Source organism: Rhamphochromis longiceps, linkage group LG8, assembly GCF_057381845.1.
Source record: "Rhamphochromis longiceps isolate RC_006_pf linkage group LG8, R_longiceps_female_GT1.1, whole genome shotgun sequence".
Taxonomy (NCBI): Eukaryota; Metazoa; Chordata; class Actinopteri; order Cichliformes; family Cichlidae; genus Rhamphochromis; species Rhamphochromis longiceps.
Window position 1 is genome coordinate 15,020,354 of NC_140564.1, and position 15,495 is coordinate 15,035,848.

Genomic DNA, 15,495 nt, shown 5'->3' on the forward strand with positions numbered 1-15,495 from the left:
CAACAAAGGTGGCAAGAAAGAAACTATAGGAGGCAGATAACGTATGACATACAATAATGGCACGCAAATACACGAGGCATAAAAAGGGGTGTGTGTGAGAAATGCTCAGCCGTCAGAACAAATCTTTTCACCTAAGCAAAATGAATTTTCTTAATAAACTTCAAGTATTTATTAAAAAAAATATTAAAGTAAAGCTAATCAAATTTTAATTTAGTCATCATAATAGAAGGTTTAAATTACACCTGACTCTCTTGGTGCTCGTAGCTGAGATTATGTTGCACCTTGCACACGCAAGATTTATGATGAGGAAGAAGAGGGAATGTTATTTCCCATCCTGGGGAACAAAGAAAAAAACATATAAATCTTTCTGCACTTAGGTGACTCCAAGAACAACAAGATCCATGTAGCTGTAAGGAAGGAAACCCGATCAACTTAATAAGTTCTCATGGTGAAATTTCAGTGTAAAATAAAACCTGTAAAATACATATTTGCACCATTCTGCGGTTTCATGCGAGGCATACCGTATACTAGAGATTGAAACGCTTGAAGTTAATGATTACCCCTTAACAGTCACCACATCAAAAGCCAACAATACAGCTCAGAAATCAAAGACTCTTTCCGAGATGTTTGGATCTGGCTTGTGAAATGAAAACGTTGCGTCGGTCACGTTTGACCAGAATTAGAAAATATATTAAAACTTCACCCTTCTGTCTGTGTCTGTTGTTCACCTCTTTATTTGAGTTGTTTCCTCTGTCTGGTCTGTTGTACGATTTTTTGTTGCAAGGGGTTGATTAGGCAGTAGACTCTGATCCTTGGCCACCAGTCTAATTTTACACTGCGTGTCTGGAGGAAAGAGACAACACTGCACTACCTTCCCTGCAAACGTCATATTATTTCTACAGATTAAAGCCAATGCACATGTCAGATTTGTGCATATCAGAAAAGTCACAAAATCTGTGAAAGCATCCCTGCAAGGATTGGATCACATTTATATATGCATCAAAATATCCATTTGAAAACCTGCACAGACGCAGTACGTGCACCAGATAATGTATTACTAAATGTAGTTCTGAGTCATAAAGCACATTGAAATTATAGTATTTAATGTAGGCTAGCATGTTATGAGGACACAATAAAAAGAAGGGATTGTATTTTTAAAATGCAATGTGAGCTTATGATATCCTCTAACCAGCAAACTTACTTAATTTACTTTGCAAAGTGTCAATGAAAAAACTAATCTACCATAATTAAGTGCTAGAAGTGTGTCTTTTAACAACAGTCCTGAGAATTGATTAAAGCAGCTCAACACGGATAATCGTCGTGGCATACTTTTTGACTCATTATATAATCCCGTTCTGTTTCTCATATGACGTGTCAGTTGAAATACCGGCCATTGTTTTCTCAAGAATGTCAGATAGAGATGCTTAGATAAACTGCTGTGAGTAAACTACCTGTAAATACAAGGTTAGCATTTTGTTTCTCTGACATGTGAATAGAATTTAAAGGTGGTTTCTGCTAGCGTTTGTTGTCAGTTACTCCAAACCCAGAAGATTAAAAACATCCCGTCGGAGCTACTCCCAAGTGTGACAGTAACACTAAACATTCTTGAGTTTCTGGGTAAACTCCGAGCCTTGAGACTCATCCTCGTAACATTTTACTGGTCATGGTTCGAAGAGCGTGAAACTGGGATGGTCTTCAATTATCAGTGCTGATAAACTGTGATGATGTCCTGTAAATTACCTCTGCAAAGCTGCAGTAATGCTAGCATCAAAACTGCAATAGGAAGACAGGCCTGTAGCTGATCGTTGTTGTGATCAGTTAAGTTGTTTCAAATACTTATGTTTATATAATTGAATGAAGTCAATAAGTAATAGTGCCCCCAACTGCTGCCTAAGCAAAAACCTGTAGTGTTCCCGTACGTGTCAGGAGTATCAGAACAGCTGAGACGCATTTTTTCTGATGACCACGTCTCGGTGGCTTTTAAACGCTCGGCCAAAAATTAGTCCACCACGAGGATAGGGTCCTCCGACACAAACAGAGTAATATAGTGTATGTTGTTAAGTTCCAGGAGGATTGCCTGATTGATGATGTATACCAAACAACCTCTGGCTAAGCGGACAACACACAAGAGCTACTTCGTCAGGCCAGTCTATTTACACCTACAGGCCAGTGGACCCTCCTTCAGTGATGAGGATGTACACATCCTGGATGGGGAGGAGCGGGGTGTGAGCGCGGAGTCAAGGAGGCCATTTACGTGAAAAGAGAAAGACCATCTCTGAATCGAGGAGGGGGCCTAAGGGTACATCTTTAGCCATGTTACAATGCTGTGATTGCAGCCGTTCCCCAACTCTCTGTGAATGGGACTCATGGCCATTGATCAGTGGTTGTTGATCAATGGTCATTGTTAGGTATTTTAGTACCATGGGAGCATTTACTGGATATTGTTTTATAGTGACATTATGCAGGAAAACTCTGTCATTCAATAAGGCCCCTTTGTTTTAGTTATTTTTCTCTTTGACCCAAGAATTGATGTGTGAGAATCACAGGCTGGTACAAGGTTGAAATACCACAGAGATCACTCCCTCAGCTACATTAGTTTCTTAATCTTTTAGACGCCTGTTGAAGGCCAAATGGTTTGTTTCAGATTTCACTAATGTAAGAACTCTTTGTTTTGTGCCTTGAAAATATGTCGCTGAGATAATCACAATTGTAGCTGAACTGATAAACTACACAAAGGATGCTTCTTCACCCATGGGCAGGAAGACGCTGCCTTATCTTGGTCTGTACTGGTTTAAACTGATAATCTGCTGTCTCATGAATTTTACCCTCTATATAAACTGTTATACTTGTGAATAAAGTTGAGTCAATTTGGGAAGACAATCTGAAGCAGTCTCTGTTTTCTTGTTCTCCCAAGCTCCTAGAAGTTTTATTTGTAATGAGTACAGATCAAGTTTTACAGGTGTAACAGGTCCGACAGGTGACTACTAAGTTGAGGTTTTCCATCTGTAACGCCCCCATAAGAGCTTTCTTTATACTATCTGTCAACATTGCCATTAAATCTGAAGTGATCACATTGCCAGACGGTGTGAGGCTTTGTCTTCTACGCTGAAACTTGATTATGTTGGACGTGCTGCAGTATATTCTCAGGTTACAGGGTAATGATCAGGAAATGGAGCTCTGTAGCTGGGAAAATGCTGTTGTTTGTTATTTGTCATTCACACATAATATTCACACCCATTGTCTCACTGCCAAAGCTGATGGGATGCTTTGTGCATTTGTAAAGTTGGTGCATTGTTGTCAAGTACCAGTCTTTTACACATTATACAGGGTTGCTGGCAGCATATCCTTGTGGGAAATAATAACTTGGATACGTTTACTATTTTGAATCACAATAAAAAGACACTAAATGAGACTTTGATTTTATAGGAGTCTGCAGGGTTTTACTGTGTTTCTCACAACAAAGCTCAAACTGAAAATGAGCATGAATATAAATGAAGATTTATGATTTTGAAAGCACAAATAAAACCCGGAGAATTTACGTTTACCGAAAAGTTGTATAATATTTAATTGAAAAACATGAGTATGTTTTCAATAAATGTAATGCAATACACTTCAAATTTCTCTACCGATTTGTTTTCTATCTCATATTTCTGCAAATTATGGAAAGATTGCTTTACGTGCAAAAAGATCCCCCAGTTTAAGACCAGGAGGACAGCACAAACGGAACCTGTGAAGGTAAAATCTGTATCAAAATGCTGATCCGTCTGCTGTGGTGACCCACTGGGAACGGTGGAAAGTACCAAGCATTTCAAAATGTGGAAATTCTTTTTTTTTTTTGCATCACCTTTATCAACACTGTAAGCATTTGGAAAGTGCTCAGAGCATTTACTGGAGCCTTAAAAAGTGAAATATTTTTCATTCATTTTTAATGTAGGTATAGATTTGAGAAGCTCACCAGCTTAAGGCTTCTTATCATTTGTTTCAGTTGCTTGATAATTCTGGACTGCAATTGGGCCAGTTAAGCCAGTTTAGACTTCAGTTAAGCCAGTTTAGACTGACTACAGATCTGTGCTGGTGCATGCTCAGAATGTGGCTGGATCTCTTTTGTTGCCTTCCTAGAAAATGAAATCATCTGCATGGCAGCACATGTTGCCCCGTGTGCCACACATCATCACAGATGCTGGTTTTTGAGCCGTGCCCTGCTTGTCGCTCACATACAGAATTCATTCTTTTGTCCAACTATCGAAGCTTTTCATTTGAGTATTACCTGTTAGCAGGAAAACCAAATTACCTGGGAGATCGATACTTTTATCAAATGTGTGGAGGAAATAATTCGCACAACATCACAGCTGAAACATGCCCCGGGTCACTGCTCAAATAAACACGTGAATCCAGTGCCAGCAGCATTCAAGTGTTAAGTTGCATTCGCCAAAGAGGAAGGTTATTCAGTTACAAATCGAACACATTGCTCTGGGGTTTCCAAGCTTTCATAAATGATACGCTGTTCTTAAGCAAATGCACCCACATCCCAAAAATGCATCACGTTCACAAGTGGTCACGTAGACTTGTTGTGCAAACTGAACAGTGCAAAATAAATCCTCAAGGGTTACAATTATTATTTCTTGAGACTTCCTTTTACTGCGGCTTCGTGATATTTGCCCCATAAAACGAATGCCATAAAAACACAGCGTCGATGCTGTTTTTCATGTAGTGCACTCAAAAGGAAATAGAGCCTCCTGCTGTGTTTACCTTAGAGTCACTTATCAACCAAGGATTAAATGTTTACTGACATGGGCAAGGAAACCTGGGGTGAATAATTAGCCAGAAGTGGGCTGCTGATGGGAAGATGTGCCACGTGGTTGACACACTTTTATCGAAAAGATTTTCAGTTTGCTTCTGTCATTGAGGCAGCTTCATGACCAAAATGGCAGTGTGTGTGTGTGTGTGTGTGTGTGTGTGTGTGTGTGTGTGTGTGTGTGTGTGTGTGTGTGTGTGTGTGTGTGTGTGTGTGTGTGTGTGTGTGTTTGTTTTGTCTTTACAGGAACCTTAAGGAAGTAACAGCAGTTTTTGTTGAGTTTTCTTCTTATGATTGCTCACTTATGTTGAAAATGGTGCAATAGATACCCTATTACACAAAAATCAGATTCCCATTGTGGTAATTATCTTTAGCCTATGGGAGTGTCTGTCTTAGCTGGGGTAAGACTCCCAACACGTATGTGGTTCACATTTGAGTATACTTCCTAGTTCTTGAAATGACTGATAAGTAAAACTTTATCTGTGGCTACAAACCTGAAGGAACTGAAAAAAGAAAAAAAGTCAACAAAAGGAGTCAAAAGAGTGAGTCATAAACGAATTCTTCCTTAAGGGAAACCTGTTCACATTTATTAACTTCCTGTTAATAATAGGTATAACTATACTTCCAAGAATCAAAGGTGGAAAAGCTGCAGTCTGGGAATGCAACTGATATTGGGGAGAGGTGCAGCTTCACTTTTGTTCTTAAATAAAGAGTCATGTGAGAAGAACTATTTCACTAAGTTAATAAAAAAGAGTGAATAAAAGTAAACAATATTAATTAGATTACGATTAGATAAATACAGTACTTTGCAAAAATCTTGAGCTATTCCTCCTTTCTTTATATTTTCCTAATAAAACATCAAATAGGAGAAGCAATTTTTGTAAATACAGATTTTAAGGGGAAAACGGAGTTATGTAATTGTAAGAGCTCTTCTTTGGATGTTGGTTGTTCCTTTTGGTTCCTGTTAAAATGATCCCACATTGCTTTAATAATGCTGAGGCTTCAGCCTTTTCTTATCGTTGTCCTTCCTTAAGAATGGCTTCCTGACAGCCAGCCTTCCACTGAGACATTCCCGATGAGTCTTTAGTGAACAGTGGATGGATCAACTGAAGGGCCAGATCTCAAGTCTCGTGTCAGGTCTTTTCTTCTGTCTGCTGTAGATCATTTTTTGTTTATTAGTTTGTTTGTTTTTACAGCTGCCATTTCTGTTGTGCCAGGTCTTTGGCTAATACCTCTTTGGGAATCAACTTGTTGGCACCAAAATATATTTTTATGTCTGTTGAATGGTTTTACATTTAGTATTTTTCACAGATTCAGCTTAAGAAATAGGGCCAAATTGTATGTTTTGATCAAAGGCTGCTTAAAATTGGCCATCAGCTAAATTAGCCACTGAACACAACCCTGGTTCATCTCTTGAGTTAAGACCCTTTTTATGCTTGAATGATTCAAATGTCAGTGTTAAGTGGTTCAATAGGCAAAAAAACACACCTCTGAAAATGGTTGGTTATGAGGACTGGATTGAAAACAAGCGTACCTTCAGAAACCCCGGAGAACATCTACTCAAGAGCACTTGTAAAAAAATATAGAATAATTTTTTTGACTTTTTTGAAGCAAAATATAAAGGCATGAGGGTTTGTTTGTTTTTTTTTAACTTTTGCACACGTCTGACTTTAAATTGGATTTTAATCGTTGACTTGCAAGTTTATAGATGGCCTAGATCTTTTTTTATTTAGTTTCCCTTTAACCTCTTCTGTACCTGTTTTCTGCAGAAAATCTTGCAGTCAGGGAATCATGATTCCTTACATTATTTCACAGACAAAATAGCTAGATGACAAAAGAAAAAGAAAACAATGTGTTCCTCATAAATCAAACAAGCAGATGCACTGAGTAATTATCCAAAGTTAATCTTATGAAAAAAGAGACAATACTAGATAAAATGCTGTGATTCAATCCACGTGAGAAAGGTGAAGCTTGGCTCTAATAATGCCCACATCGTCTCAGACCTATCAGAAGAGCCACAGACCATAAAATGTTAGTTTGTCATGTCTGGGACATTGCATCATCTCTCTCAACCACTTGCATCCACTCCATTCATTTGCTGTCTGAAACGAGGCATTTTAGCTCCGGCTGCCCCTCACACATTTTGGTTTGAACAGCACGTGGTACATAGTCAGAGCTGTGTGCCAGAGACGACTATATGAGGGACTTCTGCTCTTACTGTAATCATACATGGAGTTCCACAGGGCTCAAAGCAATTCTGTTTACATTATACATGCTTCCCTTACGCAGTATCATTAGAAGGCCTGGGATACAATTTCACTGCTATGCAGATGATACCAAGCTTTATTTGTGAATGAAGCCACATAACATACGCCGATCTAGGTGACCTGTAGGAATGTCTTAAAGAGATAAAGACCTGGATGACCTCTAATTTCCTAATTCCAAATTTGGATCAAACTGAGGTTATTTTACGTTGTCCTAAAAATCTTGGTACATGGTATCCAACCCAATGCTTACTCTAGATGGTATTACCATTGCCTCCTGTGAGGAGTCTTTGAGTCATTTTTGACAAGGATATGTCCTTCACTCCATATAAAACAAATATGCAGGACTGTTTTTTTTTTTCATTTGCACAATATTTCTAAAACTAGGAATGATGCTGAAATACTACTTGTGAAATGATCAGGACCCACACAGCGTTTGAGTCTCAGTCGTAGCACCTTTATTTTAAAACAGTGTTTTCCACTGCTTTGACACCTTATGCTCAAACGGGAAGCCAGCTTTCCAGCTCCTTCCACACTAAAAAGGGTGAGAGTTCATTAGTTGCAGTCCCTCTCACCTGTCCTCCGACCTCCCGGCACCACCCTGTGAGCTTACTGTACCACCCTTCCACTGCAGCAGAGCTAGGGACCGCATCCCCGTCACACAACTTTATAAATGTAAATGGCCTGCATTTGTACTTTATAAATGTTTATAAATGTATTATTTCTAGGCTGGACCATTGCAGTGCATTATTATCAGGCTGTCCTAAAACTCCCTGAAAAGCTTTCAGCTGATCCAAAATGTTGCAGCGTGACTGGTGACAGAGAATAAAATGAGAGAGCAAATTTCTCTTGAGTTTCCTTCATTGAATCCCTGTTAAATCCAGAATTGAATTTGAAATCCTTCTCCTCACATACAAGGTCTTGAATAATAAAGCCCCAGCTTATCTTAAAGACCTCATAGTACTATATTACCCCAATAGAGAACTTTACTCAGACTGCTGGTATTTAAAAGTAGAATGTGAGATCCCTCTTCAGGGGAACCAGCTCCCAGTTTGGACACCCCTCTCTACTTATAACCCATAAGAGCCCAGAGACATTTTTATTGTCAGGGAAACTAAGTCAATGTTGAAACTTTAACAGGAACTTTCTTCAATATGTAAAGGGGCACCTATTTCACCGTGGGTTCTTAGAAGTTAATATTAAGCTTCAAACTTTAGTTAGGACTGGGTCAGGCAACCCTGAATCCTCCCTTAGATATGCTGCAATAGGTCAAGGCAGCTGGGGGCTTCCCATGATGCACTGTATATTTAATCAGTCATTAAAAGAGACTGTGATCTGAGAAGTACAAGCCCATATGGTTGCCCTTTTTGTTTTTTTGCACTCAGAATCTTTTGACACCCAAATTTGTCAAACACACGAGAAACGAACAAACATCGGTGCACATTCAATTTTATTGACCTATTTCATGCAGGATATAAGGTACATAGTGAAGCAGCAGCACATTCATACAAGAGGCTACTTCAAAAACAAACAAAAATGAAAAAAAAAAAACCTACAAAAACAACACATCATGGCAGGAGACCCACAAGCCACCCCTCCCTGTTTCCCCGACAGCTTGTTTACCACGCCCATGACGTTTCAGTGCAGTCATTCAAAAGGCCTTTGCGTCAGCATTCAGTCTGTTCACTGATGCGTGCCTTGCTGCTCCTTTTTTTTTTTTGCAAAAGCTGCTTCACATGTATTAGTTTTTCAAATCTGTCAAGCACAAGCACTGCAGTGAATAAAGAGGAAATAATCATTTAACCATATTCACAATCTATTACAATATTTTTGAACCCACAGCTGATTTGATTGATTTCTACATGTTAAAACAGCCATAAAGCCTCTGTACATTTACAACCGCTTCAAGGCCACCGAAATTTCCCCAAAACACTCTTCAAAGCTAGAAAACAAACAAAGGTCACATACGTAGACTTACTTACTGCTCCTCATAATGCTTCACTGAAGCTACATTAGTCTTATACTTACACTGAAATATTCAAAATTAAGACGCCAAGATCCATTTGATAAAATGGGAATTGTCTTGACATCATTTTATGAAATTTTAGTCTGCGGCTGCCTTGTCCAAGCTGCTTTCCCTTTAGCCTTTCACATAAAAAGGAAGCAAGCAAAAAGTTAAGCAATGCGTCTTAAACTCATCTAAATGTGGCTTTGAACAAGTTACATTTGCTTCTTATAAACACATAATGAGTCTAAAAGGTTTGCAGAAACAAGTGAGTATCATTAAGAATACAACTTATTGTAGGATTTGTAATGTATAGCACTGGTGCCGTGGTTTCCTTAACGGCTGTGAATGGACTTGGGCTGAATCTGGAGCCGAGCCTTGGTGGCCAGGGCTGCCTTGCGCGTCATGGTGGTGCAGCGGGTCAGGATCTCCTCTGTTTTGGGTCGGGGAGGTACCCTGGGGACGACTGAGGCGTTGCTGCTGCCTTTGGACTTGACAGACCCAGAACTCTCTGAGCCGCTGTTGAAGCTGACGCCGTCTAAGAGGCTGGGATCGGGGCTGCTGCGCGAGCTGTCGGGCTGTTGCGTGGCTGCAGGGTGGTCTGCGTGGCTCTGCGCCTCCTCCCTCAGACTGGAGGACGAGTCACTGCTTGAGGAGAACTCAGAGAGAATGGAATCAGAGCTGATTTGGCTCATGATGCTCGGGTGACTGTTTGAGGCTGGGGCTTCCCTCTCCTCCTCTCCCTGAGGCCAGGGATCGGAGAGGACATCAAGAGATCGAGCCTTGTGGAGACGTGCAGGCTCAAACATTTGTCTGGAGGGGCCAGCAGAATTCTGGTGTAGGTCATCTTCTTCGTGGATACTGGGAGGGTAGGGAGCCTGGCGATCCCTGCTGGCTGTTGCCAGATTCAGAGAGGAGCTATGCAGCCTGTTGTGCAGCCCATAAAGGCCTGCCCTAGGGTTGTTGTATGGCTTCAGGTACATGGTTGGGATGTAGCCTACTCTGCCACTGAATCTGTAGAGAACAAAACATGATGTAATTCAAACCTGTTAAAAATAATTAAATTGTCTACAAACTGCTATACTATTAAATGTGGACTTTCTAGTTTTCTAAGTAGAAGATGATAAGTTTATCATTTGCAAACAGACAAGACCGACATACCTAATGAGCCACCAGCCGTTGTCAGACTTCCTCAGCACCTCAACCACAGAGCCAATGGGCACGGAGATCTCATCAACCTTCTTAGACGTGTAACTTCTCACAGCACAGTACAGAGCACCTAAAAGTCACAGGCAAGAGAAAAAAAGCTTGAGCAACAAAGCAGAGCTGAAAAGTGGTCAAATAAGTCACCTAAAATGCAAAAACAGCATCTAGATTTTTATTAAAAGGAAACATGCACTGATGAAAATGGCTGAAGACAGCTCTCTAGTGTTGGCTATTTGTAACAACAAGGCAAAGCTTCATCAGCACATATGTGGAACCTGCTCACAGGCATGCTCATTTATGTTGTAAATGTGTATCCAGTGCACTCTTTGAAGTCAAACTTTCCAGCGCAACGCAAGTACACACCTCTCAGCTGAAGCTCATCTTCATCGTCATCGTCGTCGCCTTCCGACAGCTCCAGATACGGAGCGGGAAACCAAGCCAGGCGCTTATCTTCATTCTCCACAAGCCACCAGCCTGGAGATGAATTAAAAAAATTAGCATGAGAATCTCTTGTTTAGTAGAAAGATAAGAGTCTCTTCAATAAAAATGCATAAATTTGAAAGCACTGACCTGCAGGGTCTTTGATCAGGACGTCCAGCTTCTCGTCCTTGGCCACCTTGAACGGGCGGTTCTTGGTGTCCTTTGTCTCATAGGCAGCCACGCAGTGGTATGTCTGGGTCACAAAAGGGTTAGTGATGCTGCCTCCATGGTGAAAGTGGTGGGCAGATCTGCCTCCTCCTCCACCTGACTCGTCATTCTGATCATCAGAAAGCAGCATCATGACACTGTATAGAAGAAAATTTATGTTACCAAAAATGGTCAAAGCTCTTATCTGCCCCTCACAGTTTCCCACTGGGCTGGGAGCATACCTGTTCTTGGTGTAGTCTGGCTGCAGGTCATGGTCTTTGGGGGTGAAGAAGCGGGTGACCTCGATGCTCCGGGTCACGCTTTGGTCGCACTTCAGCAGTTTTTCGAGGTAGCTTTCCAAGAACTTCATCCGTCGGACTGACTTCTTGGAGCCTTTCCTTTGCACGCTGCTCTTCCTGGCCTTCCCTGGAAAGAAGATGAGACAAAAACAAAAAAAACCTATCAAGACATGATTCGCAGAAGAGCAAAGTTAAAAAAAAAAAAAAAAAAAGAGCTAAATGACAGCTCCACTAGTGTTTTACTCAAATTCTGAGAGACTGAGCTGCTAAATTAACCCAGGTTTGGAGACATGCTTAACTAACTTTACTCAAACCTTCCTCTAGTTGGAAGAGGGCTTCTGAATTTCATCCGATTAACCCAACACACATCAACAACAGCAGGTGAATCAGTCTCACCTGTGAACTTTGGGATCATTCTGTCGTCTTTCCGGAAAGGGTTCAGATTGGGAAATCTCCTTTTTAGTTGTTTCTGTTGAAAATTTAAAAAAAAATTAATTAAATACACATTTAGCCTCAGTTATTTTAAAAGATCCGATACAAAGCAGCCAAGATCAGTCCCAATAGTAATAAATGTAATAATAATAATAAGAACAGATGAGCTGATATATATATATTTTTGTTCCTTACATGAAATTCCTTGAAATCCTGGAATGATCTGTAGATAATAATTTCATTCTGGTCAGACCAGAGCACAGACAGCATGAACATCTGTGGAGGGGGATTAAAAAATCAAAATCAGCCCAAACTGTCAATTTTTACCCGTTTATTCATTTTATTGTATTTTTAAAGCTAATGTCTGGTCTTAGCTCACCTTGAGTTTCGGTGCGTCCCTGTGAACACCTCCAATGATGCGAGCGCTGAAAACAAAGCGATGTTCGTCAGCCATCGTTTGGCACTTCGTGTCTCAGCTCAAAGGATGAGTAGCTGCTTCTTTTCTGACCTCAGGTATGCCGGTAAACCTCCCTCCGCTATTCTGTCTGCAAGGAGAGCCAACTGCTGCTTAATATACAGTCAAGGGGCGGGGGCGGGGCGGGGCGGGGGCGTGGTCTGAGAGGAAGGATGCCAGCATCCCAGCGCGTGAACAGAAACAGCTGTAAGAATCACAAACGGAGTAGGAGAATGCAGTGGAACCGGAAGCCCAAATTGAGTTCGTGGTGCATGAAATGGGAATGAAAAGAAAGTCAAATCAGCCACTAAAAAAGCCGCTATTATGTGTTTATTTTTATTTTATTTAAAAAAAAAAGAGATAAGTGAAGAGTCGGTGGATATGAAGGCATGATACAAATAGCTCACATATTTGACCCTTGAAGCAGGTTTATTGACAATATTATGATTATTATTACATTTCCAGCTGCTCCGCTCCCGTCTTCCTTAGTCTTCCTGGAATCCTTTACATCCTCAGCTCTCATAATTACAACATTTTTGCACGTGCAGCCGCTTCATGTTTATCACCTGGCAGTAATATCCCCTTATCAGTAACAAGTGCAGAGAGCTGCAGGGCTAGGTGTGTGTGTGTGTGTGTGTGTGTGTGTGTGTGTGTGTGTGTGTGTGTGTGTGTGTGTGTGTGTGTGTGTGTGTGTGTGTGTTGTGGGGAACAGGTGTTTCTTCAAAGTGAAGATAGCATGAAAGGGCCGGAGTCAGAGGGGGTTACCCCGACCAGTCTTGAGACAGTGCAGTACTGGTATGAAGCAATGCCAATCCTTTGTCTCAAACACACACACACACACACACACACACACACACACACACACACACACACACACACACACACACACACACACACACTGCTTTATGATCTGAAAGGTCAGGACTGTCCAGCTTTGTGAGTGACCTGTGAGGATGTCAGCACCTGAGGGTAAAGCCACATTGGGATTTTCAACAATAAGTGTAAACAACCGTGACTCGGATTTTTTCTTGTCTTTCTTTTTTTTTCTTTCATTTTTTTTGGACTACTCAACCAAGTGCAGGCAATCGGATCCAGGAATTGAGACACGTGTGCAAATGTGTACAAATGAAGGATGTTTGCACAGGAAATCAAGCACACATGCTCGCACCCAAAAACACACATTAATGCACACTATCACCTAACTGCACCCACAAATCACGTGCACATTGGTTCTTCTCACCTGTCAGTCGAATAGGCAGCACTTTTTTTAAAATCTATTTATATTAAAGGCCTGTTTGCTTTCTTAAAGCTTTCTCAGGTATTTCACTTGATTTGAATGCCAAAAAAAGCACCAGTGAAGCCATGTGTGTGTGAGCTGTGCGCTTTAATACGGTTTTTGTAGTGTTTGCATAGCTGTGCTAATGCAGTGGAGCAGGTTAGTGTGTTGCCCTGTGTGACAGCTTTAAAACATGAATGTAATAATCAAAACAGAAAGAAAGAAAAAGGAATGCATATTTGAGCTCCGTTCAGCTTTTGAGCATCACGCCCTGCTACTGGGTGCTGTGACCATTTGCTATGTTCTATTTTTCTTTATGCACTCTCTGTTTTTATGTTGGCCTTTCTAAAGCTATATAATCTGTTAAACAATATGCTAAACAGTAGACAGAAGAAAGCTAAGAGAGAGAAGAAAGCTAAAGGCAATGACCTCCAAAGGCTGGTCGCAGAATTGCAAAAACAAGAGACTGCATGAAAAAGAGAAAGCTAGGCTCATGTTTGCTTTCTTATTCACATAAATGAGGCATTATGAGCAACAGCAGGACTTCCCTAAAGTGGAATGCAGCACCATTATTGCGGTGAACAAGGAAAAATGTTTGTGTAAGAAAACGGCCTATGATTGAACAATAGCTCTTTGACTGAGGATGACATAAAGCGATCACCTATTTTCTTTGGAAGCTCCCCCTTATCTGGAGGCTTCTAGAAAAACTTCCCACTTTTAATGCATTCCTCAGGACAAAGGCAGAGGTTAGTCATCACCTAATAATACCCATCGGCTTACAGGTGAGGAGTATTTTTGCAAGAGTCAGTTCATAGTTCAGCAGTGCCATCATCGTCATTATCAGCAATTATCGGTGTGCCGGGATTTTGAAAATGAGACGAACAGCCCATTCTCAGGAAAAGTGCTTTTTTTTTTAGCCAGAATTTTCCACACAGTGTCACACATCAGCATTTCCTATGAATTCGATTGGCGTCACAATCCTCTTTTTGTTTGGTTTTACTCTAAAACAGAGAATTGAAAGGAGAGAGCAAATAACCAGGTGCACGGCGCATACCTTTTGCTTTCCCCTAAGTTACTGGAAGACGTTTATCACCATGGTTTTTATGTGTGTGTGTTTTTAACCTGAGACATTCTTTCAATTTCAAACCTGTCAAATGTATCTTCACTTTAGTTTCAGATAGTTTCCAGAGCGAAACATCTTATTTCAGTTTAGTTTTTATTGTTTGAAAATTATTTGTTTTGGTTTAGCTTTTATTAGTTTTTTAGGTTTGATATGTCAGATGCAAGATTTAAGAAAATTGATACAGGTATTACAGTATAAAAACAAAGAACTTTTCTGTAGAAGTTTCATAAAATCTCAAGAAACATGTCCATCAAGGCGAGTTAAAATGAAAATTCCCCCCAAAACTAACAAACACTGAATTAAGCACATTACCTCTTTATTTTTATTTCCTTTTAGTTCACAAAATCATTTCAGTTGGTTTAAATTTTCCTCAAAAGTCCATTTTTTTATTTTTATTTTTATGTTGTTTTTGTTCACCTCTCGTTTCAGCTTAGTTTCCATTAACTACAGTACTGTAATAAAATGCAGCACAAACTGAAATGCATGAAGAAATGCATCACCTGTCACACAGACAAGAAACAAAGTGTGGACGTGCCAGTTGTCATGCTTTTATGACTTGCAGCACAACCGCTAACAAACACTGCCAAATTCTTCAAGCAGAATAAACATGTCAGCAGAGCGAGGCATAAGAATGCAAACGCAACCTCAGGAAACAGCTCGACCTAGACATGCAACTTAATGTGAAAGCTGCTTAATGAAGAGCCTGAAACATGTTCGTGATGTGCAGCAGATGCTTTGTCGCTTACATTCAACATAAGAAGGCAGAGTTGGTTCATAAAAGCTTTTGGAAGTTCCTTACAATTGTTAATAGAGGAAGCTGCGCTGGAAGGAAACCCGTTAAGACAAGAACTAACAGACTTAAAAACTCCTTTGTCCCACACGCCATCAGACTGTTTAACTCCTCTCTGGAGGGGAGAGGGAGGGGAAACAGGAGGACAAAGGAGGGGGGAACAACTAAGCTGTAGTGCCTCTGCACCTCACTGTACAATACCTTGTGCAATACTTTTTGTAAAT

General features: G+C 40.5%; 1 protein-coding gene across 1 annotated transcript; it reads right to left on the reverse strand.

The window, feature by feature from the left end:
* Positions 1–8,501: 8,501 nt before the first annotated feature.
* On the reverse strand, positions 8,502–12,156 carry noxo1b (NADPH oxidase organizer 1b). Its single transcript, XM_085415932.1, has 8 exons — positions 12,008–12,156; positions 11,824–11,904; positions 11,593–11,665; positions 11,140–11,323; positions 10,841–11,055; positions 10,634–10,744; positions 10,226–10,343; positions 8,502–10,078 (listed from the first exon to the last, which is right to left on the reverse strand). Exons 1-8 carry the CDS (start codon positions 12,080–12,082, stop codon positions 9,400–9,402), a joined length of 1,536 nt encoding a protein of 511 aa, XP_085272058.1. The 5' UTR covers positions 12,083–12,156; the 3' UTR covers positions 8,502–9,399.
* Positions 12,157–15,495: the final 3,339 nt, after the last annotated feature.